Source organism: Lagenorhynchus albirostris, chromosome 12 (assembly GCF_949774975.1).
Source record: "Lagenorhynchus albirostris chromosome 12, mLagAlb1.1, whole genome shotgun sequence".
Taxonomy (NCBI): Eukaryota; Metazoa; Chordata; class Mammalia; order Artiodactyla; family Delphinidae; genus Lagenorhynchus; species Lagenorhynchus albirostris.
Genome location: NC_083106.1, coordinates 70,630,219 through 70,655,025, shown reverse-complemented (window position 1 = coordinate 70,655,025; position 24,807 = coordinate 70,630,219). Strand labels below are relative to the sequence as shown.

Here is a 24,807-nt window from a genome sequence, read left to right as displayed (position 1 = left end):
AAAATAGTGGCTTTTTTTTTTAAAACGAATATATGTGGGCTTCCCTGGTGGCGCAGTGCTTAAGAATCCGCCTGCCAATGCAGGGGACATGGGTTCAAGCCCTGGTCCAGGAAGATCCTACATGTCGCGGAGCAACTAGGCTGGTTCGCCACAAATACTGAGCCTGCGCTCTAGACCCCACGAGCCACAACTACTGAAGCCCGTGTGCCTAGAGCCCGTGCTCGGCAACAAGAGAAGCCACCGCAATGAGAAGCCTGCTCACCTCTACGAAGAGTAGCCCCTGCTTGCCGCAACTAGAGAAAGCCCACGCACAGCAACGAAGACCCAACACAGCCAAAAATAAAATAAATTTATAAAAATAAACCAATACATGTAAATACCTTAGAAAGTGATGTTTATGAAACACCAGGGAGAACGTAATGACAGCAATGAATCTACCAATATAAATGCAGAAATGAAGGTCTTCAAAGGCTCATTAAAAACTGCCTTGTAATAATAAGTTCTGAAGAGATGTGGGAGGTATGAAAACAGAACCAAAATAATCCTGTTATTACAAGAAGAAAAGATGAAAATTCAATTTGGCCAAACTGCAGAAACAGACCATCCCAAAGGATTCCAGAATTTTACCACACTCTACTCAGTATTCGTATGGTGAAATTTTCCCACAGACATAATGATTTTATTCATTTTTCTTTTAATAGATCTTTATTGGAATGAAATTGCTTCACCATACTGTGTTAGTTTCAGTTGCACGACAAAGCAAATCGGCCATATGCATACACATGTCCCCATGTCCCCTCCCTCTTGAGCCTCCCTCCACCCTCCCTATCCCACCCCCTAGGTCACCACAAAGCACCAAGCCGATCTCCCTGTGTTATGCTGCTGTTTCCCACCAGCCAACTATTTTACATTTGGTAGTGTATATATGTCGATGGTACTCTCACTTCGCCCCAGCTTTGCCCTCCCACTCCACATCCTCAAGTCCATTCTCTACGTCTACCTCTTTATTCCTGCCCTGCAACTAGGTTCATCAGTACCATATATATTTTTTTAGATTCCATATATATGCGTTAGCGTATCGTATTTTTCTCTTTCTGACTTACTTCACTCTGTATGACAGACTCTAGGTCCATCCACCTCACTACAAATAACTCAATTTCATTTCTTTTTCTGGCTGAGTAATATTCCATTGTATATACGTGCCACATCTTTATCCATTCATCTCTCGATGGACATTAGGTTGGTTCCATTTCCTGGCTATTGTAAACAGTGCTGCAATGAACATTGTGGTACATGATGCTTTTTGAATTACGGTTTTCTCAGGGTATATGCCCAGTACTGGGATTGCTGGATCACATGGCAGTTCTATTTTCAGTTTTTTAAGGAACGTCCACACTGTTTTCCATAATGGTTGGATCAACTGACATTCCCACCAACAGTGCAGGAGGGTTCCCTTTTCACTACACCCTTTCCAGCATTTATTGTTTCTAGATTTTTTGAAAATGGCCCTTCTGATCAGCATGAGGTGATACCTCATTGTAGTTGTGATTTGCATTTTTCTAATAATTCGTGATGCTGAGCATCTTTCCATGTGTCTCTTGGCCAACTGTATGTTTTCCTTGGTGAAATGTCTATTTAGGTCTTCAACCCATTTTTTTTTTAACATCTTTATTGGAGTATAATTGCTTTACAATGGTGTGTTAGTTTCTTCTTAATAACAAAGTAAATCAGTTACACATATACATATATCTCCATATCTCTTCCCTCTTGTGTCTCCCTCCCTCCCACCCTCCCAATCCCACCCCTCTAGGTGGTCACAAAGCACCGAGCTGATCTCCCTGTGCTATGTGGCTGCTTCCCACTAGCTATCGATTTTATATTTGGTACTGTATATAAGTCTTTGCCACTCTCTCACTTTGTCCCAACTTACCTTTCCCCCTCCCCGTGTACTCAAGTCCATTCTCTAGTAGGTCTGCATCTTTATTCCTGTCTCGCCCATAGGTTCTTCATGACCTTTTTTTATTTTTTTTAGATCCCATATATATGTGTTAGCGTAAGATATTTGTTTTTCTCTTTCTGACTTACTTCACTTACTTCACTCTAGGTCCATCCACCTCACTACAAATAACCCAATTTCATTTCTTTTTATGGCTGAGTAATATTCCATTGTATATATGTGCCATATCTTCTTTATCCATTCATCTGTCGATGGACACTTAGGTTGCTTCCATGTCCTGGCTATTGTAAACAGTGCTGCAATGAACATTGTGGTACATGACGCTTTATGAATTATGGTTTTCTCAGGGTATATGCCCAGTAGGGGGATTGCTGGGTCATATGGTAGTTGTATGTTTAGTTTCTTAAGGAACCTGCATACTGTTCTCCATAGCGGCTGTATCAATTTACATTCCTACCAACAGTGCAAGAGGGTTCCCTTTTCTCCACACCCTCATCAGCATTTATTGTTTGTAGTGTTTTTGATGGTGGCCATTCTGACTGGTGTGAGATGATATCACACTGTAGTTTTGATTTGCATTTCTCTGATTAATGCTGTTGAGCATCCTTCCATGTGTTTGTTGGCAATCTGTTTATCTTCTTTGGAGAAATGTCTCTTTAGGTCTTCCACCCATTTTTGGATTGGGTTGTTTGTTTTTTTGATATTGAGCTGCATGAGCTGCTTGTAAATTTTGGAGATCAATCCTTTGTCAGTTGCTTCATTTGCAAATATTTTCTCTCATTCTGAGGGTTGTCTTTTGGTCTTGTTTATGGTTTCCTTTGCTGTGCAAAAGCTTTTAAGTTTCATTAGGTCCCATTTGTTTATTTTTGTTTTTATTTCCATTTCTCTAGGAGGTGGGTCAAAAAGGATCTTGCTGTGATTTATGTCAGTGTTCTGCCTATGTTTTCCTCTAAGAGTTTGATAGTGTCTGGCCTTATGTTTAGGTCTTTAATCCACTTTGAGTTTATTTTTGTGTATGGTGTTAGGGAGTGTTCTAATTTCATTCTTTTCCATGTAGCTGTCCAGTTTTCCCAGCACCACTTATTGAACAGGCTGTCTTTTCTCCACTGTATATTCTTGCCTCCTTTATCAAAGATAAGGTGACCATATGTGCGTGGGTTTATCTCTGGGCTTTCTATCCTGTTCCATTGATCTATCTTTCTGTTTTTGTGCCAGTACCAGGCTGTCTTGATTACTGTAGCTTTGTAGTATAGTCTGAAGTCAGGGAGCCTGATTCCTCCAGCTCTGCTTTTCGTTCTGAAGATTGCTTTGGCTATTCGGGGTCCTTTGTGTTTCCATACAAATTGTGAAATTTTTTGTTCTACTTCTGTGAAAAATGCCAGTGGTAGTTTGATAGGGATTGCATTGAATCTGTAGATTGCTTTAGGTAGTATAGTCGTTTTCACAATGTTGATTCTTCCAATTCAAGAACACGGTATATCTCTCCATCTATTTGTATCATCTTTAATTTCTTTCATCAGTGTCTTATAATTTTCTGCATACAGGTCTTTTGCCTCCTTATGTAGGTTTATTCCTAGGTGTTTTATTCTTTTTGTTGCAATGGTAAATGGGAGTGTTTCCTTAATTTCACTTTCAGATTTTTCTTCATTAGTGTATAGGAATGCAAGAGATTTCTGCACATTAATTTTGTATCCTGCTACTTTTATCGAATTCATTGATTAGCTCTAGTAGTTTTCTGGTAGCTTCTTTAGGATTCTCTCTGTATAGTATCATGTCATCTGCAAACAGTGACAGCTTTACTTCTTCTTTTCTGATTTGATTCCTTTTATTTCTTTTTCTTCTCTGACTGCTGTGGCTAAAACTTGCAAAACTATATTGAATAATAGTGGTGAGAGTGGGCAACCCTGTCTTGTTCCTGATCTTAGTGGAAATGGTTTCAGTTTTTCACCACTGAGGACGATGTTGGCTGTGGGTTTGTCATATATGGCCTTTATTATGTTGAGGTAAGTTCCCTCTATGCCTACTTTCTGGAGAGTTTTTATCATAAATGGGTGTTGAATTTTGTTGAAAGCTGTCTCTGCATCTATTGAGATGATCATATGGTTTTTCTCCTTCAATTTGTTAATATGGTGTATCACATTGATTGATTTGCATATATTGAAGAATCCTTGCATTCCTGGGATAAACCCCACTTGATCATGGTGTACTTCCACCCATTTTTAAAACTTGATTGTTTGTTTTTTTGATATTGAGCTCCATGCACTATTTGTATATTTTGGAGATTAATCCTTTGTCTGTTGTTTCACTTACAAATATTTTCTCCCATTCTAAGGGTTGTCTTTTTGTCTTGTTTATGGTTTCCTTTGCTATGCAAAAGCTTTTAAGTTTAATTAAGTCCCATTTGTTTATTTTTGTTTTTATTTCTGTTCCTCTAGGAGGTGGGTCAAAAAAGATCTTGCTGTGGTTTATCTCAAAGAACGTTTTTCCTATGTTTTCCTCTAAGAGTTTTATAGTGTCTGGTCTTACATTTAAGTCTTTAATCCATTTGGAGTTTATTTTTGTGTATGGTGTTAGGGAGTGTTCTAATTTCATTCTTTTACGTGTAGCTCTCCAGTTTTCCGAGCACCACTTATTGAAGAGACTGTCTTTTCGCCGTTGTATATCCTTGCCTCCTTTGTCATAGATTAGTTGACTACAGGTGCGTGGATTTATCTCTGGGCATTCTATCCTGTATCATTGATCTATATTTCTGTTTTTGTGCCAGTACCATACTGTCTTGATTACTGTATCTCTGTGGTATAGTTTGAAGTTGGGGAGCCTTATTCCTCCAACTCTCTCTTTCTTTCTCAATAGTACTTTAGCTATTCCGGGTCTTTTGTGTTTCCATACGAATTGTAAAATTTTCTGTTCTAATTCTGTGAGGAATGCTATGGTTGTTTGCTAGGGACTGCACTGAATCTGTAGATTGCTTTTGGTAGTACAGTCATTTTCACAATATTGATTCTTCCAATCCACGGACATAGTATATTTCTCCATCTATTTATGTCATCTTTGATTTCTTTCATCAGTGTTTTGTAGTTTTCTGAGTACAAGTCTTTCACATCTGTAGGCAGGTTTATTCCTAGGTATTTTATTCTTTTTGTTGCAATGGTAAATGGGAGTGTTTCCTTAATTTCTCTTTCTGATTTTTCATTGGTGGTGTATAGGAATGCCAGACATTTCTGTGCATTAACTTTGTATCCTGCAACCTTACCAAATTCACTTACTTGTTCTAGTAGTTTTCTGGTGGCATCTTTAGGATTCTCTATGTGTAGTATCATGCCACTGGCAAACAGTGACAGTTTTACTTCTTTTCTGATTTGGATTCCTTTTATTTCTTTTTCTTCTGATTGCTGTGGCTAGGACTTCCAAAATTATGTTGAATAAAGTGGCGAGAGTGGACATCCTTGCCTTGTTCCTAATCTTAGTGGAATGCTTTCAGTTTTTCACCATGGAGTATGATGCTTGCTGTGGGTTTGTCATATATGGCCTTTATAATGTTGAGGTAGGTTCCCTCTATGCCCAATTTCTGGAGAGTTTTTTTTTTTTTTTAATCATAAATGGGTGTTGAATTTTGTCAAAAGCTTCTTCTGCATCTATTGATATGATCATATGGTTTTTATTCCTTAATTTGTTAGTGTGGTGTTTCACATTGATTGATTTACATATATTGAAGAATGCTTGCATCCCTGGGATAAATCTCACTTGATCATGGTGTATGATCCTTTTAATGTGCTGTTGGATTCCACTTGCTAATATTTTGTTCAGGATTTTTGCATCTGTGTGCATCAGTGATATTGGTCTATAATTTTCTTATTTTGTGATCTCTTCTGGTTTTGCTATCAGCATGATGGTGGCTTCATAGAATCCATTTGGGAGTATTTCTCCCTCTGCAATTTTTTGGAAGAGTTTGAGAAGGATGGGTGTTAGCTCTTCTCTAAATGTTTGCTAGAATTCACCTGTGGAGCCAGCTGGTCCTGCACTTTTGTTTGTTGGAAGATTTTTAATTACCGTTTCAATTTCATTACTTGTGATAGATCTGTTTATATTTTCGAATTCTTCCTGGTTCAGTCTTGGAAAATTTTACCTTTCCAAGAATTTTTCCATTTCTCTGTGGTTGTCCATTTTATTGGCATATAGTTGTTTGTAGTAGTCTCTTATAATCCTTTGTATTTCTGCAGTGTCAGTTGTGATTTTTCCTTTTTCACTTCTAATTTTATTGATTTGCATCCTCTCCCTTTTTTTCTTGATGAGTCTGGCTAAGGGTTTACCAACTTTGTTTATCTTCTCAAAGAACCAGTTTTTAGTTTTACTGACCTTTGTTACTGTTTTGTTTCTATTTATTTCTGCTCTGATCTTTATGATTTCTTTCCTTCTACTGACTTTGGGTTTTCTTTGTTCTTCTTTCTCTAGTTGTTTTAAGTGTAGGGTTAGATTGTTTATTTGAGATGTTTCTTGTTTCTGGAGTTGAGATTGAATTGCTATAAACTTCCCTCTTAGAACTGCTGTTGTTGTGCCCCATAGGTTTTGAGCCTTCGTGTTTTCGTTGTCATTTGTTTCTATGTATATTTTAATTTCTTGTTTGATTTCTTCAGTGATCTCTTGGTTATTTAGTAGCACACTATTTATCCTCCATGTATTCGTGTTTTTTATAGTTTTTTTCCTGTAACTGATTTCCAATCTCATAGCACTGTGGTCAGCAAAGATGCCTGATATGATTTCAATTTTCTTAAATTTTCCAAGGCTTGATTTGTGACCCAAGATGTGATTTATCCTGCAGAATGTTCCATGTGCACTTGAGAAGAAAGTGTATTCTGCCACTTTTGGGTGGAATGTTCTATAAATATCAATTAGATCTATCTGGTGTATTGTGCCATTTAAAGCTGTATTTCTTTATTTATTTTCTGTTTGGATGATCTGTCCATTGTTATAAGTGGGGTGTTAAAGTCCCCTACTATCATTGTCTTACTGTCGATTTCTCCTTTCATGGTTGTTAGCCTTTGCCTTATGTACTGAGGTGTTCCTTTGTTGGGTGCATAAACATTTATAATTGTTACATCTTCTCTTGGATTGATCCTTTGATCATTATATAGTGTCCATCCTTATCTCTTGTAATAGTCTCTAAAGTCTATTTTATCTGCTATGAGTATTGTCAGTCCAGTTTTCTTTTGATTTCCATTGCATGGAGTATCTTTTTCCATCTCTTCACTTTCAGTCTGTATGTGTCCCTAGGTCTGAAGTGGGTCTCTTGTTGACAGCATATATACGGGTCTTGTTTCTCTATCCATTCAGCCAGTCTGTGTCTTTTGGTTGGGGCATTTAATCCATTTACATTCAGGGTCATTATTGATATGTATATTCCTATTACCATTTTCTTAGTTGTTTTGGGTTTGTTTTTGTGCGTCTTTTCCTTCTTTTGTGTTTCCCGCTTAGAGAAGTTTCTTTAGCATTTGTTGTAAAGCTGGTTTGTTGGTGCTGAATTCTCTTAGCTTTTACCTGTCTGAAAAGCTTTTGACTTCTCCACTGAATGTGAAGGAGATCCTTGCTGGGTAGAGTAATCTTGGTTATAGGTTTTTCTCTTTCATCACTTTAAGTATATCCTGCCACTCCCTTCTGGCCTGCAGAGTTTCTGTTGAAAAATCAGCTGATAACCTTATGGGGATTCCTTTGTATTTTATTTTCGTTTTTCACTTTCTGCTTTTAATATTTTTTCTTTGAATTTAATTTTTGTTAGTTTGATTAATGTGTCTTGGTGTGTTTTTTCTAGGGTTTATCCTGTATGGGACTCTCTGTACTTCCTGGACTTGGGTGACTATTTCCTTTCCCATGTTAGGGAAGTTTCCAACTATAATCTCTTCAAATATTTTCTCAGACCCTTTCTTTTTCTCTTCTTGTTCTGGGACCCCTATAATTCGAATGTTGGTGTGTTTAGTGTTGTCTGAGAGGTCTTCAATTCTTTTTATTCTTTTTTCTTTATTCTGCTCCTTGGCAGTTATTTCCACCATTTTGTCTTCCAGCTCACTTATTCATTCTTCTGCCTCAGTTATTCTGTTATTGATTCCTTCTAGTGTATTTTTCATTTCAGCTATTGTGTTGTTCATCTCTGTTTGTTCTTTAGTTCTTCTAGATCTTTGTTAAAACATTTCTTGTATTTTCTCAATCCGTGCCTCCATTCTATTTTCAAGATTCTGGATCATCTTTACTATCATTACTCTGAATTCTTTTTCAGGTAGATTGCCTATTTCCTTTTCATTTATTTGGTCTTGTAGGTTTTTACCTTGCTCCTTCATCTGTGACATAGTTTTTTGCCTTTTTTTTTTTTTTTTAATGAGTGGGATTGTGTTACTGTCTTACTGGTTGTTTGGTCTGAGGCTTCCAACACTGGAGTTTGTAGGCTGCTGGGCAGAGCTGCTTCTTGGTGGTGAGGTGAGGAACTCTGTGAGACCGCACTGCGATGAATATTCCCTGGGGTCTGAGGTTCTCTGTTAGTCCTGTAGTTCGGACTCGGAGCTCCCACCGCAGGAACTTTGGCCCAACCCCAGGCTCATGAACCAATATTCCACAAGCCACATGGGGTGGCAAAAAAAACCCCCAAAACAAAAAAACCCGAATAACAAAGTAAAAAATATAATTAGACTAGGAAACTAACAGATATGTTAGAGAGAATACAAAAATAAAATATAGATGAATCAACCGGAAGGTACATCAGTACCACAATAGTAAAAAAGAGGAGGAGGGAAAAGAAAACAAGAAATGGGGGGAAAGGCCTTGGCTGTGGAGGGCAGGGAGTAAGCAAGGGTGAGGTTTGGACAATGGGTGGGGCCAATGCTCAGGACCCACAGGGCTGGAAAAGGCCCTGGGGACACTAGGGGGTGGGGCTTAGGCTCAAGGAACAGAAGGGGCCCAGGCGTGCCCCCCACCCCTGGTCTCAGAGGGCGGGAGACCTTACCTGGGAGCCCAGCAGGCTTCCTGGGTTCAAGGGGGTGGGGCAAACGCCCTCCCCTCCTCTATCGCTACTCCCAGAGGGCCACCGCCCCACCACCTCCTGCCTCTCCTGATCTCCCCGGCCTCCCTCCTATGCCCCGAGGACCAATGTGGCTGGCAGGGAGGGGTGGGTCTTGGTGGGGAGGGGACCGGCCTGGGAGCTCAGCAGGCTCCCCATGCCCGAGTGGGTGGGACAATCACCCTCTGCTCCTCTCCTGCTCCTCCCACAGGGCCCCTCCCGCCTGCTTTTCCTAATCTCCCTGGCCTCCCTCCTATGCTCCCAGAACCCACGTCGCCTGGAGGAGGCTTTGGATTGTAGGGGACCAGCCTGGGAGGTCAGAGGCTCCCACAGCCCCAGTGGGCAGGGCAATCCCCCTCTGCTCCTCTCCCGCTCCTCCTGGATGGCCCCTCCTGCCTGCCTCTCCTGATCTCCCTGGCCTCAGGGGCACTGATCTTGTCTGGCATCCACTTCTCCTCCCCACTCAGTCCCCCTACGTCCTACCGGTTCACTTTGGGGTTCCTCCAATCTCCTTGGGCATCAGAGTCCCCCACCAGTGGCCAGCAGGCTCCCTAGTTGTGGGGAGACGCTAACTCTGCATCTTCCCACACCGTCATCTTCTCCCATGTGACATAATGATTTTAAACCTGGCTCTGTAGCAGAATCACCAGGGAGCTTAGGTTGTTTGTTTCTTTGTTTGTTTGATTGTTGGAGCTCCCTGAGGGTCTCTTGGGCAGCCGGCCAGGTATTGACACAGTAAAGGGTGTCTGGGGTACCCTGTGCAGTCATAATGCCAACTTTTTTGTCTGTAATAACCGCAGTTATGTAACAGAAATTTGGCAAAGAGGAAAGAGCACATTTATCACATTTTTGCAATGAAAATGGCAATGTGAAAAATACAATGGCAAATGTGAACTACTGACCTATAGAAGTAAATACTCTTGTCACTAACAACCCTAATCCTGTCCTTCAGGATGCTAAAGGAGAGAGGGAGGTGAAGGAGTTGTGACAGTTATTACGGTAGACTGTCTAAAAGGTATGCTTGTGAGGATACCCAATGACAATTGGTTTCTCTACCATCAAAACAGGCACAATGTTATGTGCCTTATTTATCTCACAGGGCTGTGATTCAGAGTATGAGAAAGTGCTTTGTAACTAGTAAGACGTTAACACTGACACATTTGTTTTCAGTTGTAATATAAATGTATGAAAATTTCGTCTACTTAAAGAAAAATTTAGTCCAGATAGAGGGCTAAGTACACATTGCTATATGACTAAGAAACTAATATAAAGGGGAATACATAAAAACTTACCTTTCCTCAAGAAATTAAAAATAAAATTACCATATGATTCAGCAATTCCACTTCCGGGTGAAGACCCAAAAGAACTGCAAACAGGGACTTGAACAGATACTTGTACACCATGTTCACAGGAGCATTATTTACAAGAGCCAAAAGGCAGAAGTGACCCAAGTGATCATTAATGGATGGATGGATGGATGGATGAACAAAATGTGGTACACACATAGAATGGAACAGCATTCAGACTTAAAAAGAAAGGAAATTTCTGACATATGCTACAAAATGGATGAACGTTGAAGATTCTATGCTAAGTAAAATACGCCAGTCACGAAAGGACAGATACTGAAGGACAGTTCCACTTATTTGAGGGACCTAGAGTAATCAAATTCATAGAGACAGAAAGTAGAATGGTGCCTGCCAGGAGCTGGGGGTGAGAGTGGTCAGAGAGGGGGATGGGGAGTTAGTGTTTAAAGGGTACAGAGTTTCAGCTGGGGAAGATGACAAATGTTCTCCAACCAGATGATAGCGATGGCTGCCCAACAATGTGAATGTACTTAATGCCACTGAACTGTACAATCAAAAGTTGTTAAAATGGTCAAAACAAAACAAAAAACAAGCTTACCTTACTTAATGGAGAGGGAGCACCAGATCTAAAAGGCAACCAAAAAGAATTAAAATTGGATATACATGAATACATTTGTAGAAGCACTTAAGTTTGATGGTTGGTCAAGCATTAACTTGTTTATATACAGACTTTTTAGTAACGGATAAACTATTTTTAAAATATATTTTATCTTTTACTCAATTACAACACCTGCTTCCAATGTCTCCCATCCACTTAATTTCTAGTATTAGAAATTCTTAAATTCAAAATCTTTTTTTGGTATCTCTAGCAACTCAATTAATTATTCGAATTGATCTTTATTGCCTACGCCCATCAAAAATAAACTGTTCAAATTGGAGTTTTAAAAAAATTGCCAAGACTTGGGAAAAATAATGCTTTCCAGAATTTTTGAAAGATCGTCCAGTTTATTATTTTTACAAGTTAGAAAACCCATTAAGGTTAAAGCACATTGTGATTCACTTAGTCATAATTGTGATACATAAAAGGAACACTAGAATTAAAAAAAAGATCCCTACAAGCCCTGTGCCTGATGTGTGTCTCAGCTTCCATACTGAGCTGAGACACACTGTGCATACTCCACACTGTGCGTACTCCTAGAGATTGTCTGGTTTTTTTCATGGCTGTAATGAAAACTATCTATGAGAAATATTCCCATTATCCTGTGAGAACTTGGGAGCTGGAAAAAGAAGAGTAACCTCAATGCTTGTGTCTAAGGGAGTGAGGGAAAATCAGGAAGAAATACATTTTTTTTTCAGTTAGATTGCTGGTAGCACTGATTATATATATCATTTCTAGAAAAATGCTTCAGAGATGACTGCCTAAACAGCTTAGGTTTTACTAACCTGAGTTGGTGGAAAATAAATTAGTAAGGAAACAAAATGAAGAAAAAAAGACATTTCAGTAAGAAGACTATTGTCAGGGTCTCAGAGAATGGCAGGGATGCCCTTCTACTTATCTACAGAGAAAATATCACACGTGGCAGGAGTAAAATAAAATCAGCAGAGATTTAGTAACTGGAGTTTTGTACAATATCATGAATTTTTATTTTATTGGATATAGCAAAAGAAATGTAACAATATTATATGCCAGATTAATACCTCTTATGTTCAACTTCATTTGCAAACACAAGCCTGCCATTTCCTGTCTAAATTTAGTTTTCACTTAAAATGAACACGAAAGCAAGGGCTAACAGAGATTTCTGTGATATAAGGAAGACAGATGCATAAGGGTTACACTCGATTAGGTTATGTGTACTTGGGCTGTTATCTTCAGAGTAACATATCCTATGAAGAAAAGGATATATGCTTCTCTATATTGCTCACTAAGGGTCTACTGAAATAAATGGAATCACAGTATTCTCTATATCTCAGAAACTTAGGAACCTAAAAATCTAGTACTGAGGTTGAACATGCCCTAATGAGTTTTTGGTTAATAATTCCTCCACTCCTACCATTTTTTTCTCTTTACATATGCGGAAAAGGAAGGGAGTTAAGTCTAAATAAAAATCCAAGAAAATAATAGCCTTAACTCTGCAAAGAAAACATAGAAGCCATCTGATGTGGTCAGTTTCTAAGAATGAGTTAATTGAAATTAATTTGTTTCTCTCTCAAGAGATTTTCATGAACCAATTCTTAGTGGTACTGACACAGTGAGCAATATTAATACAGAAAAGAGAACTGAGGATGAACGAGAACTTTTTGAACTGTATTTCCAAACTAATACATAAAAGTTTCTAACATATTCTATACTCCGTAGCAAAATAAAGATATAGTAAAAATGACAGAATTTCTCTACCTACTACTAAAGAATATCATGCTCAAACCTAAGTACAAAATATCATAATTGGCACAAGAATCACTTTGTCAAGCTCTTGCATGAGTGCTATTACTAAATGACACTTGTAGCTACCCCATGGATTCAGCAAAAAAATCTCCTGTCTCCCACTACCATCCCACTTACAGCACTGTACCTTATTCGTCTGTCTTCTCCACTAGATGCCAATTTTTTTGAAGGAAGCGAACCTATCTCATTGTTTTATATCAGATAAACATATTAACCAAAATAAACTAACCAAACATCTTAAAAATAAATTAACCAAACATCTTAAAAATTATACTGTATGAAACTAAACTGTCAGGATGTATGACTTCTGTTCCTATGGACCAGATCCAGGTTTTGCCATGATTTCATCAAAAAGGTAGAACCAGAGGTACTCCCATTGGGGCCACAGCTTTAAAAAGCATCACTCAACACTGATTGAAGTCTGAGGGCTCTGAGGCTCAGAGAGGTAAATAACTCGCCAAAGTCTCATCATTCTTTAATGGTGGATTTCAGGCTCCAGTCCAAGTCTGTCTGTGCACATTTCACATTCCAGCCCGTCCTGACAAAATCACAGGGGAGCCCAGCACATTTGTTCCTCCCCTACACAACACACAAATTGCTTCTTTTTACCTGTTCCTCAGCTGATTTTCTACCCTACCACTGGCTCTTCGCCCTTTATAAAAGGAAATGCTACAATCTTTTATATATAATGACATTATCTAAAGCCCGATACTTATTTCAATAACTTCAGCTAGAGAAATTTAGTACATGGTGAACCATGTTGGGGGAAAATAAAGCACGAATATAATTTTAGAAGAGAATGAATGACCCACAGATCCTGTAAAATGTTACAAACAAATCCATGGGTTTCTATGATGAACACAGAAAATGCTAGGGTTTACACTTCCTATGTGTTAATGGTAAACTATCAAAAGAAGAAATTTTATTTCTTATTCGCAACACTAATCCCTACACAGTTTTTGGTCAAAAATGCTAGCCAGAAAGACAAACAAAACACAGATGTGAAAAGCCTATCTCTTCCAAATAATTTTAATTACAATAAACTTGAGTTTCTTGCACCCTCAACACTTAGTAAACCCACATATAAAATAAAATCAATTTCTCTCTTTTGTTCTGTGGAATTACAGAAACAGACAATATACAAAGGCATATCACACAGTATTGCATAGAATTTCAAAAACGAGTATCGGTGGATATAAGGACTAAATATAAAAGGCCTACGTGTTTTTTAGCAGACATTTGAAAATGCTTCATTTTACGCACTTACTTGACTTAGAGGTTAGAATAGTTTTATACTGCTACCAGAAGACAAAGAAAACCCGTTTAAGTAATTAATTTTCTTAATAGCATTGTCTTTTGGCACTTCTGCCACGTGCCATAGGGAAATCTTTTGTTTACTAAACAAGTGAAAAAGTCTTTGATGTCTAAAATCTAAGAGGGATATCTGAATATACAACTAAGAGAGTCTGTTAGTCTTGATCAAAGAAGACCAAAATAAAACCATTTATGCGAGCCACCTTAGGAGAAAATTTTAAGAGTATAATGAAAAAACACAGATGTGTAAAATGGACAGAAATCAGTTTTCAATGTTCTAAATACCAAATGTGGAATTTTAAGAGTGTTTTTTGCATTTTTAGGAATAACCAAATGCAAAAAATGTCACTCAGTATAGTACTCACCCTTCACTTAAGGTCCCAGGTAAGCACAAACATACAAAGAAGAAAATAGTTAACTACTATAGTTCATTTATTTTAAAAATAGGGAATAAGCAAAAGACAAGTTCATAGGTGGTCTCAGCCAATTCAGAAAAGAAATCTGACAAGCATAAAATGATTTTAAAGGAGAGAGGAAAATGATGCTCAGTACAAGGTAATTCAAAACAGAAGATCATTAAGTTCTTATTTTACTCCTCCTAGAAATGTAACCAAGTGTCCACAGCCAAATAGTCCAAAAATAGCTGGCAGCAGCCACAAGGGGGCGGCTTTAGAGCTGAAGTTAGGGCTGATGAGATCCACTCTAGAAGGCGGCTTCTCACAGAACTGCAGCCCTGGCAGATTTCAGGAGGGAAGAGGGTGGACCTGTGGGGGGTGCGGGGACCTGAGCGGGGAAGAGGGCGGAGAAGCTGACTCGCACCCATGCGCATCCTGCATGGCCCAAGGGAGAGGCTCTAACTCTGGCATATGCATATTTCCTCAGCTAAAGGGATCCATCTGCCACAGGAAGAGGGACATTTCTCAGGCTTCCTGCCTCCTTTGGCTTAAATCCTAGGCCATTCATTTGGCTTCCCAGACACCCTAATACGGGAGGGGTGGGAGGAGGCAGCAATTACTGGAAGCGGGCACCCTCCTTTGTGAATTAATATACTCGCACGTCTTTTCAGTTGACGTCAACCTACACACACAAGTCTGATCGTCCATGGCCACACTGAAGTGGGGACAGACCTTGGACAATGGTACAACCTTGACAGAGCCCCTGAGAGGTCCTGTCATCCATCATTCCAAATAGCTCTGCCATCACAGCCTGAGAGAGCCCTACTCCGTTGTTTACCATCGAAAACTTAAGACATGCAATAATTTTTATACTAACTTGGAAAAGATGACAGAAAATCACCCTTAGCTAAACAACAGGCAAAAGAGTGACTCAAGACACGAGTCTAGATTCTGGGAGAATGCCCAGAGAGAAGCAAGCAGAAAGGAGGTGCATTTTGGTAGCTATATCACAGGTAAAATCCATGATCAGCCTATAGCCCTGCAATGAGCAGTTCACGGGTTGTCTCTACCAATTTCTGCTGTCGATCTAAACAGAATCAACATAAAGCTGGGATCACCAACAAAAACAGATTTCAAGCTGACTCTGTAGAGAGAGCTACATTATGTTTTTAGGTGGAGATAATGAAGTATAAAATAGTCCCTGACCTTAAGAATCAGAAAATCCATTTAAACCACATATCAGGGCAGGGGAGGTGGGGAGGAGAGTCATAAAACAGTGTGGTGCATGATTAAGGAAGCCCTCATGAGATGGCCCTCCCCAGGATGTGTAAAATGCATGCACGCAGAGACAAGGAGGGGAGGCACCCAAGATTAGCAGAATTACACTCTGAGCGAGGTACAAAGACGGGAAAGTACCAGGTCTTGTGAACCGAAAAGTATGATCCCGGCTGGAGAGAAGACAAAAATGGAACCTGGACATTTTTGGCATGCAGTCAGGAAAAATGGTCAAAAATCTAAGTGTCCAAACAGAAAGGTTGAAAGTCTACTAAAACTACACTTATCGCTGCTCAACTGCTACTCTGTCTAGAAAAATAACTGTCAAGTGTCAGCAGCATGCCATGCTGAAGGGTCCACCTGGGGAGAGTCTGAAGTCCAGAAAGCCATTCCTGAAGGCTCTGCTTTTTCATAGTAGGCTCGGAAACATAACAGAGTGTTCAAGGCTGCTTGGGAAATTGGGTTCCCAATGATGACAGTCTCAAGTTTTAGCATGAGCAATTCTTTTTCTGAGGATTGTGAGTCCCTTCTGAGGGCAAAATAATAAATAAATCAGCAAGTCCAGCCAACACAGGTACAACCTACTAGTTTGCTGAATTAGCCTGCAGACAGATTACCTATAATGGGGTCATGATGTCGTAAGTTAATGGGAAGGGTAGGGGTTTTGAAGGAACTCAGGATAATTACAATAAAGCATACCCTAAAACGGTAGTACCGTGATAAATCTCACTGTATAAAGAATGAGTCTAGTATTTTTCATCTTATTTAGAATATACAACTAATGCGTACTTGTTTCCAGGTTTCTTTCCTTCTAATGTATTTAGATGCTGTTCAAGGGTCTCCATAAGACTGCTGGGAGCCTACAATAAGAAAGTAAAAAATAAATGTCTGCATCGCTTTCTTTCAAAATAAATACACTGGAACATCACTGTAACTTTGTATAGTGCAGGTCTGGGCACCCTAATACATATGGGAGATAATTTCATTCCAGGGTCTTTTGGTAATTAGATATTTAAATTCCACAGAATCTCAAACAGGCCCATCATATATATATACTTAACTTCACTGCATAACAAACAGTGTTACAGTGTGGTTTCGGTGTAGAAATGACATTGGATAGACTTTTACTAAGATATTACTTAAATGTAGTAAACTCAATTAAATCAAGTTCACCATATGTTTCCTTAAGACCACAGTGGAAAAATTAAAGGTAGTTGTATCCAAGTCAAAAATATAAGTGCCCAAATACAAACTTACAGAAATATGAAAATACAGTAAAATCTCACTTATCCATATTTGACTGAAATATTAGGGAAAATTACTACTTTATTAAAAAAGAAAGGGTAAGTGAGAGTTGTGGGGAAAAAAATACAACTTTAATAGTCAACCACAATTAAGATTTTCTTATTATTGAGCTATGTAATTTATATACATAATAAAGTAACTTTAGCAAATATTAATGTTATAACAGACTACTGTGTTTTGGCAAATTTAATATATTTCACCTCTTTTATTAAGAAGTACCTGAATGTTTTTATCATATTTTAGGCAATATAAAGTGATGGCATTTTGCTGTATATTAGGAGAAGAAATAATAGGTTCATATAAATATTCCACCCCATCTATTCCTCAAGCATTAGAAATTTACCTTCACCTTTCTCGAATAATCTTAACCCAAGTTAGACTTTAACAGCAGCATAGGCATTCAAAGACTGGCATAACATTTATAGATACATTTAATTTTGACAATTATTCTTAAAATTAATATAAAATTAATTTTGAGGGATTTTAAAGTAACTATGCTAACTGCTAAAATAGTATAACTCTACATTTTACATTGCACCTATAATGACAAATGAAAATAAAATTCTTATTAAAATTGTTTAGTACATTTAATTTTCATTTCACTGATAGACTCATATACTGCCTTAACAATAATATTATTACATATATAATTATGTGAGCTTGTACATGTAAATTACAAAGTGAGCCACACATAAATTTATAAATATAAATTAGTAAGTGAACAAAAATATTAACTTGATCAAAGTGACGAAGGTAGGGTAGAAAGGGACAGCCCTGTGAATGTTATATAAAAAGTTAATTACTGTAGAGTAGAAAAAATGACTTTCAGGAGATATAATAAATTTTGAAAGTTATAAAAATTAGAATTCTTAATATAGCTCAGGTAAAAGGCGACTTAGCAAAGTCTAGTAAACTACAACTAGGGGTATACTTCTAAGTTTTTGTTTTTGTTTTTTTTTTGCGGTACGCGGGCCTCTCACTGTTGTGGCCTCTCCCATTGCGGAGCACAGGCTCCGGACGCGCAGGCTCAGCGGCCATGGCTCACGGACCCAGCCGCTCCGCGGCATGTGGGATCTTCCCGGACCGGGGCACGAACCCGTGTCCCCTGCATCGGCAGGCGGACTCTCAACCACTGCGCCACCAGGGAAGCCCACTTCTAAGTTTTAAAGAATGAATTTTTAAGAGATAAAGGAAATTTTGCTCTATAGAAAAACTGTAAACTACTAAGATACACTTGCTTAATAAACAGAATGTGTATTGTAACTTTAAAAGGAAGAAGACAGAAATGGCTTAACAATTTTTAGATGAATTCACACCTGAGAACTTCCATTATAATTGTCATAATAGTAATGATTATAATTGTCATAATAATGGAACCTAGGAGGCCCGGGCATATAACTTTAACCTTTTCGGTTTCCATTCTTTTCATTGGGATCACAGTAAGGAAAAATATATCAAGCCATAGAACCTCTCTCCAGTTGGAAGACTTAGGTCCTCTGAGTATTAAATGCAATGTAAAAGAAATGTGATTCTGTGCTAAACCTGTTTAAGAAATGCTATTTATAGTTATAAAATAGAGAACAGTATGGGATAACAAAAGAAGTAGTATTTTTTCCTATATGGTTTCTTAATTATGTAAAACAAAAAAACCAAAAACTAGGATGATAGTTTGCAATTTCATTCTTTTTGTAAAGTTTCTTAGTAATTTAAGAAAAAAAATAAAGTAGCAGTCACTAAAATCACAATAGTTGAGAGAAATGTGACCAAGAACACAGACTACAAAACTGACTTTAAGAGGTGTTATTTTGCAATGCATTGCACATAAAATTAAGTTTGGAGCATTTTAGCTTAGAAGTTTAAAAATGCTTCATCATTTATATCTCTTATTAGAACATGTGACATCTAACATGTTTGAAGAGAAATAAACTCTTCAAACATTTTTGGAGGGAAAAAAACTACTTTGATAGTAAAGTTCATTGAGTGTAGGAATATTGGCCTTCTGAGCTCTATGGCACTGAGCACATCCTGGCATGCAGCAGACAAAAATGAAAACTGTCTCAAATTTCCAAGGGGCAAAACGTTGAGAATGCCTCTGCTGTTGTAAAAGGAACTTTAGTATAATTAGCAGTATCTTTAGTTGCTTATTTTAAATACTGCTGAAGTCAACAGACCAATCAGGTGAAAATACCAACCCAAAGAACAAGGGGCAGCTTGTGACTAATAAATAACAGTGGTATATCATGGTTACCGATTCATCAGTGGTACAGTCTTTAAAAGGAGACTTTTCTTTACCAGTAGTTTTCAGATCAACCAGAATTCCTGACATCAAAACCTAAGATGTTTTTCATAAATGGAGATATATTAAATTCGGAACACATGCACACACACCAAACAGGAAATAATATTTTGAAACTCCTTTTCTTGAAACAAATTCATAGCTGATTGTGAGTACAGGATCAAAAAGGAAGCATCCATCTACAATTCAGATGCTTTAGATCCTAAAGCATCATTAAAAACAAAGGGAAATAAAAAGCAACCAAAAGCTCATTCAAATTTTTTGCTTATTAGATCTAAGAAACCATTAGAAAGTGCTGAGGAGGAATATTTCAGTTCTGATATCATATTCACTTCTTATTCAATACAGTACTTTTGAGTGTTTAACAAGGTTTTTCATTGGTATCTATAAATCATTTAAAATGCTGTTATGATGATATTATGTGCACAATTTAAAAAGGGCTACAGATGACCACACTGGTATTTACTGTACATTTTCTAACCAGAAAGACATCGATTCACTCCCTCTGTTTCATCTTGCTGCAAGAGGAATTCTAATCCTTTCTCGGTTAGGAGCAGCCTTTCCCTACTCCCAGTCAATAGGTAGCCCTTCTGGTCCCCATCATCTCTTTAATCCTCTTCCTTGCTGGCTATTTTTGTCCATCGCCACGGCTAGATTCAGTGGCCATGGCGGCCACAGAGAAGCCTGGCAGAGAGTAGAACCCAATCTCACAGGTCTCAAACAGAGTCCACACTACCTGGCATTTCTGACCCATCTCCAGATTAGTTCTTGTCTAACACTATCTGAAGGACTAATCCTAGAACAGCTCACATTCCAGTTTCTGTCTGACCAGACTGTCACAGTGGGTCTAAAACCCCAGCTCAATGACAAGCCTCCAATGAGACCTGTGGAAGGGTTCTAAATAAAAATTAGGGAGTGTGTTTAGCTCTGCTGCTCATGAACCCAACAGAAATCACAATTAAGTAACTTATTAAGAAATTTCAGAAGCACACAGAACTTTTGAATTGAGATTTAAATATACACTGGAGAAATGAACTAGAGGATTTTTTTATAAGGAGATAATTTCAAAATAAATGTTAATACTGAAGTCTATGTGGCTCTTCAAGTCATAACAAAAGCAGAGGATAGAATGTTACCAGTGTCCAATGAATCTCTACCACAGAATCGCTTTCTACTAGACCCAGAGTAAGATTTTATCTTCTTTAAGGATGGGTCTCTGCTCCCCAAATTATAACAACACAGAACATACATCATTACATAAAATATTATGCCTCTGGACTTCTTAAGAGAAGATTATATAAACTGTAATGAATATAACAGTATCATTAAAAATTAAAGCCAAGTATGTAAATCTGTCAATGATATGCTATAATTTTCTAATTTTAAAAACAGAAAGGTATTTAAGTATCCTTTTAAACCTTTCTTTATCTCCCTTCAGACTCTGCCCAAACTGAGATAAATGAGGACCTATTTTCTTCTTAACCTGCCAGCCTCTCTAACAACATGACTAGTTTTACTTCTGTTCCATGGTGAGAGCAGTCTATACAGTTGAAATAAAGATGATTTACCATTTCTAAAAGCTATTCATTGAGTTAAATATTTAAATATCTACATTTTTTAGGTTAACATGTAGTTGGGTTATTTTTTTAAACTGCAATGTAAATGTTAATAATGTAAATAATTAAATAATTTAAAATGAAAGCACAGTTATTTTCTCTGCTTTTTATTACAGTGGTACAAAATTAATAAATCTTTATTAGATTATAATCTAATAAAGAAATTTTAATAGTATTTTATGCACACAATTTTTAGCCATATCCATGATGATACCAATATCTTATTTAGGTATGCACCTAATCAAAGAACACTATTTTCTCATAGTAGCAAAAATATTTTATACTAATATTCTGTCTATTAGAAGGCACTTTCCACCAACTTTTAAATAAAAAAATACAATGCCATCATTTTCTGAATTGTTCTGTGAATTTTATTTATGAAGAATTCTTGGTATTTAATTGGTATTTTAATAATAATAATAATGGTCTCAATACAGAGACCATTACTTTGGGTTTCCCTAATTTTTAATAAAAATTTAAGGTTAACATTTAAATATAGAAACATTTTAAGGGATAATAAAGATAATAAATTATTAAACACATTTTGATACTATTAAAAGGGTAACCTTTCATTATGACAATTTTCTTCAATTACAATAACTTTTTTTTATTTGCAAAGACAGAAAACTCATATATTCATTACTGGTATATATGGTAGCAGTTCTTAACTCTCTCCTATCATCTATTTCTAGTTAAAGAACATGTTTGGAACAGAAATTTACCGTAGCAGAATGACAAGTTGATTAAACAAAAATAGTTCCTGCCAATTATGAGAAAGGTCCTACAGTAATTCTGCACATGTGAATCATCTTGATTCTAAATCCACGGAGCCGTACAATGTACCCTCTTAACAGATAAAAGGATTGATAAGGAAGCTCTCCTATTGTTTTTGCTTCCTAGATAGTCCCCAGAAAATCACTCATCTACCACTACTATTTTTTTAAAAAAGGTTTTTTTGTATATAGAAATTCCTCCCCTTCACAGGGGAGACAAAAATCAGTGTATTGAACAGTAGAACTACAACATCAGTGTTCTCGCTATTCGTGCCCCTCCTCCATCCCTGGGACATGTTGAAAACTAGGAGAAGAAGCAGGAAGAACAGTTCAAATGTTCTGATTACATGCCTATGAATAGTCACGTTTCATGGATAAAACACTTTTTAAACATTTTTCAAGGCTTCCGTTTGATTCAAGTTTAAGAATGAAAAAACGAGCTCAATAATTAAATACCGTTGCCTTTAAAGAGGAAACGATTTTATAAGATTAGGAAAATATTCATATTATCTCCAGAAATATATTTAATAGCTAAAAAAGAAATAGTAAGTTAGAATGATTTCCAAGAAAGGTGGTTGGCCTACATTCAAAAATGCATTAAATGCTTATAAGCCTCTGCCCATTTATGGTAAACTATGGATTAATAATTTCATGCATACTGAATTTTTCACTCAGAGAATCACTTACCTGTGTGAGGTCAGGAATGTCACCTTTATCAATGCCAACTTGCTGCAGATTAAAAAAAAGTTAATAGGTTTTTAAAAATTAATTTCTCAGATCACCTACACAATTAGTTAAAACCACAGCTCAATCTTGGTATAAAATAATAATTATTCTATATATCAATCTCACTTTGAATATGTGCTTTTTGTGGAGTTTTCCACTCAATATAAGAGCAATGATTTTGGCAATACAGATATAACAAATGTACAGAATTTTGCTAGAACCTGAAAAAAGAACTTAGGAAACTGAAGTGTAAAAGGTTTCCTCCATGGTTAATGGCAACTAAAATTTTTTTAAAATGCTTCGACTAAATTTAAATTGTTAATTATGCCCAGTCAGTCCTCTGGACAGGGAATGTTCACTGAATTTTAATAACTTGTTCAGGGTGTAGTTTCCACCCTTCCTCACACAGAGAGAACCACTGTGACATCCAAGATGTATCCTTCCAGAGTTTCTTTATGCATATCCAAGGAAATAGTAAATCCATAAATACATAGTTATTTCCCACATTATTATAAAATAATAGTGTATTATATACACTGGGATTATACTTTTCATTTAACAATACATCTTGGAACTATATCCATATTAATATACAGAATTTCCTCATTTTTAAACAGCTTCCTTGTCTTACAATTTATTTAACAAGTCACCTATTAATGAACATTTAAGTTGCTTGCAATCCCTTGCCATTGCAAGCAATGCTGCACACGTCACTTTGCACCTGTGTGGACACATCTGTAGGACACATTTGTAGAAGTGGAATTACTAGATAAAAGCAAATGTGAATTTTAAATTTTGGTAGCTTGGGGAAGGAAGAGAAGGGAGGGAGGGAGGGGCAGAAAAAGAAAGTGCTACCAAGACTGCAAATACGGGAATATATTAATAAAGGTGAATCAATGAAGAGAGTACACAGGTGTTCACTATACAAGCTTATCAACTCTTTTGTAGGTTTGACAATTATTCAAAATAAAAAGCTGGGGAAAAATACAAATCATAACTTCATTCTCTCATTCTATATAAATGATGAAATTGAGGCTTAAAGAAACAAAGCGGGTTAACCCAAGTCTCTCTGTGAGAAATGAAGTGCTTCATTATGCTGATGGAAATGTGGAAGCAAACACAGGAAGCCTAAGTGTCGGCTCCTGAAAGACAATAAGGCAAACTGGAGAGGGGCAAGTCCACTCGTGTGTCAAATGCTGAGCTAACTTCTTTCCTTTGCCTTTTCTATATCTAAAGCAGCGTAGGGAGACGCAACAGGGAAGAGATATGGGGATATATGTATATGTATAGCTGATTTACTTTGTTATAAAGCAGAAACTAACACACCATTGTAAAGCAATTATACTCCAATAAAGATGTTTAAAAAAATACAAAATAAAGCAGCGTTTCTCAGCCTTGGCCCTATTGACATTTTGGGATGATAATTCTTTGCTGGGGGCTGTCTTATGTCTGCCCTAAACTCACATTCTTTCAAAGTATGGAAATTATAAATTAAGGCAACTTCATTCTATTTATTTCCATATTTCAATACCTCTTGAGATGATCCATTAAAATAAATATGAATATGAATGAAGTCAGTGTTTTTTAAATTAAAGCATTATGGGTCCCTAATATTGGAATCACCTCCTTAAAAGGTGATTCGATTCTATTAAGTGGGTAACTGTTAAAGGAATTCTTCCTTTACATTGCTATTCTTACTGTCCTGAACTTCTGAACCACAATGAAGTTGGAGGATGAAGTGCGATTGTATTATAGAAATCTCGTCACTTTCTGTCTGCAAGTATTCTGGGAGACGTACTCCAATGAGTTGGTATTTACCTTGGAATAGCAAACTAAGAATAATTTAGTTCTATAAAAGGTAAGTGCGTTTAGCAGACATGCCTATTACTTGTAAAATAACCATTTTACAAAGTTTCAGTTGTCTGCTTTAGGAGACTTCAGTATAAGAATTCAAAGCACAGGAAGTTTTCTGTACTTTAAGCAATTCCTCTGCAAAATTTGAATATATCCATAGGAATTATTCAATTACTCCACATTTCTTTTAATACGATGGGAAATTTAATGTTAACATTTGCCATATAGCCTATATATAGAGTTGTATTTTAGAAACAACATTCTTGCAAGTCATCTACACATTCTTCAGGCAAATGGTATTAACAACAGGGTAGCTTATTGGGTAGGAGTCCATACATATGTACACCACACAAGCACTGCTTGGTAGAAAAGAGAAGCTTCGTATATTTGTTGAAAATTTTCTGTATTTACCAATCATAACCAAACCATTCGACACTGGTATCCAAATAGTTAATGTTTAAATTATGAACGATGCGATTTAAATGTGAAAGAAAACACTAATGGTTA

General features: G+C 37.1%; 1 protein-coding gene across 1 annotated transcript in view; it reads right to left on the bottom strand.

Annotated features, from left to right (window-relative positions):
* Positions 1-24,807, bottom strand: part of SNAP91 (synaptosome associated protein 91) — a 153,013-nt gene that overhangs the window by 65,058 nt on the left and 63,148 nt on the right. The window contains exons 8-11 of the mRNA XM_060167275.1: positions 22,408-22,449; positions 16,520-16,590; positions 14,426-14,431; positions 10,902-10,929 (exon numbers count right to left, since the gene is read on the bottom strand). Of these exons, the coding sequence (XP_060023258.1) occupies positions 10,902-10,929; positions 14,426-14,431; positions 16,520-16,590; positions 22,408-22,449 (147 nt within the window). The remainder of the gene's footprint in view (positions 1-10,901; positions 10,930-14,425; positions 14,432-16,519; positions 16,591-22,407; positions 22,450-24,807) is intronic.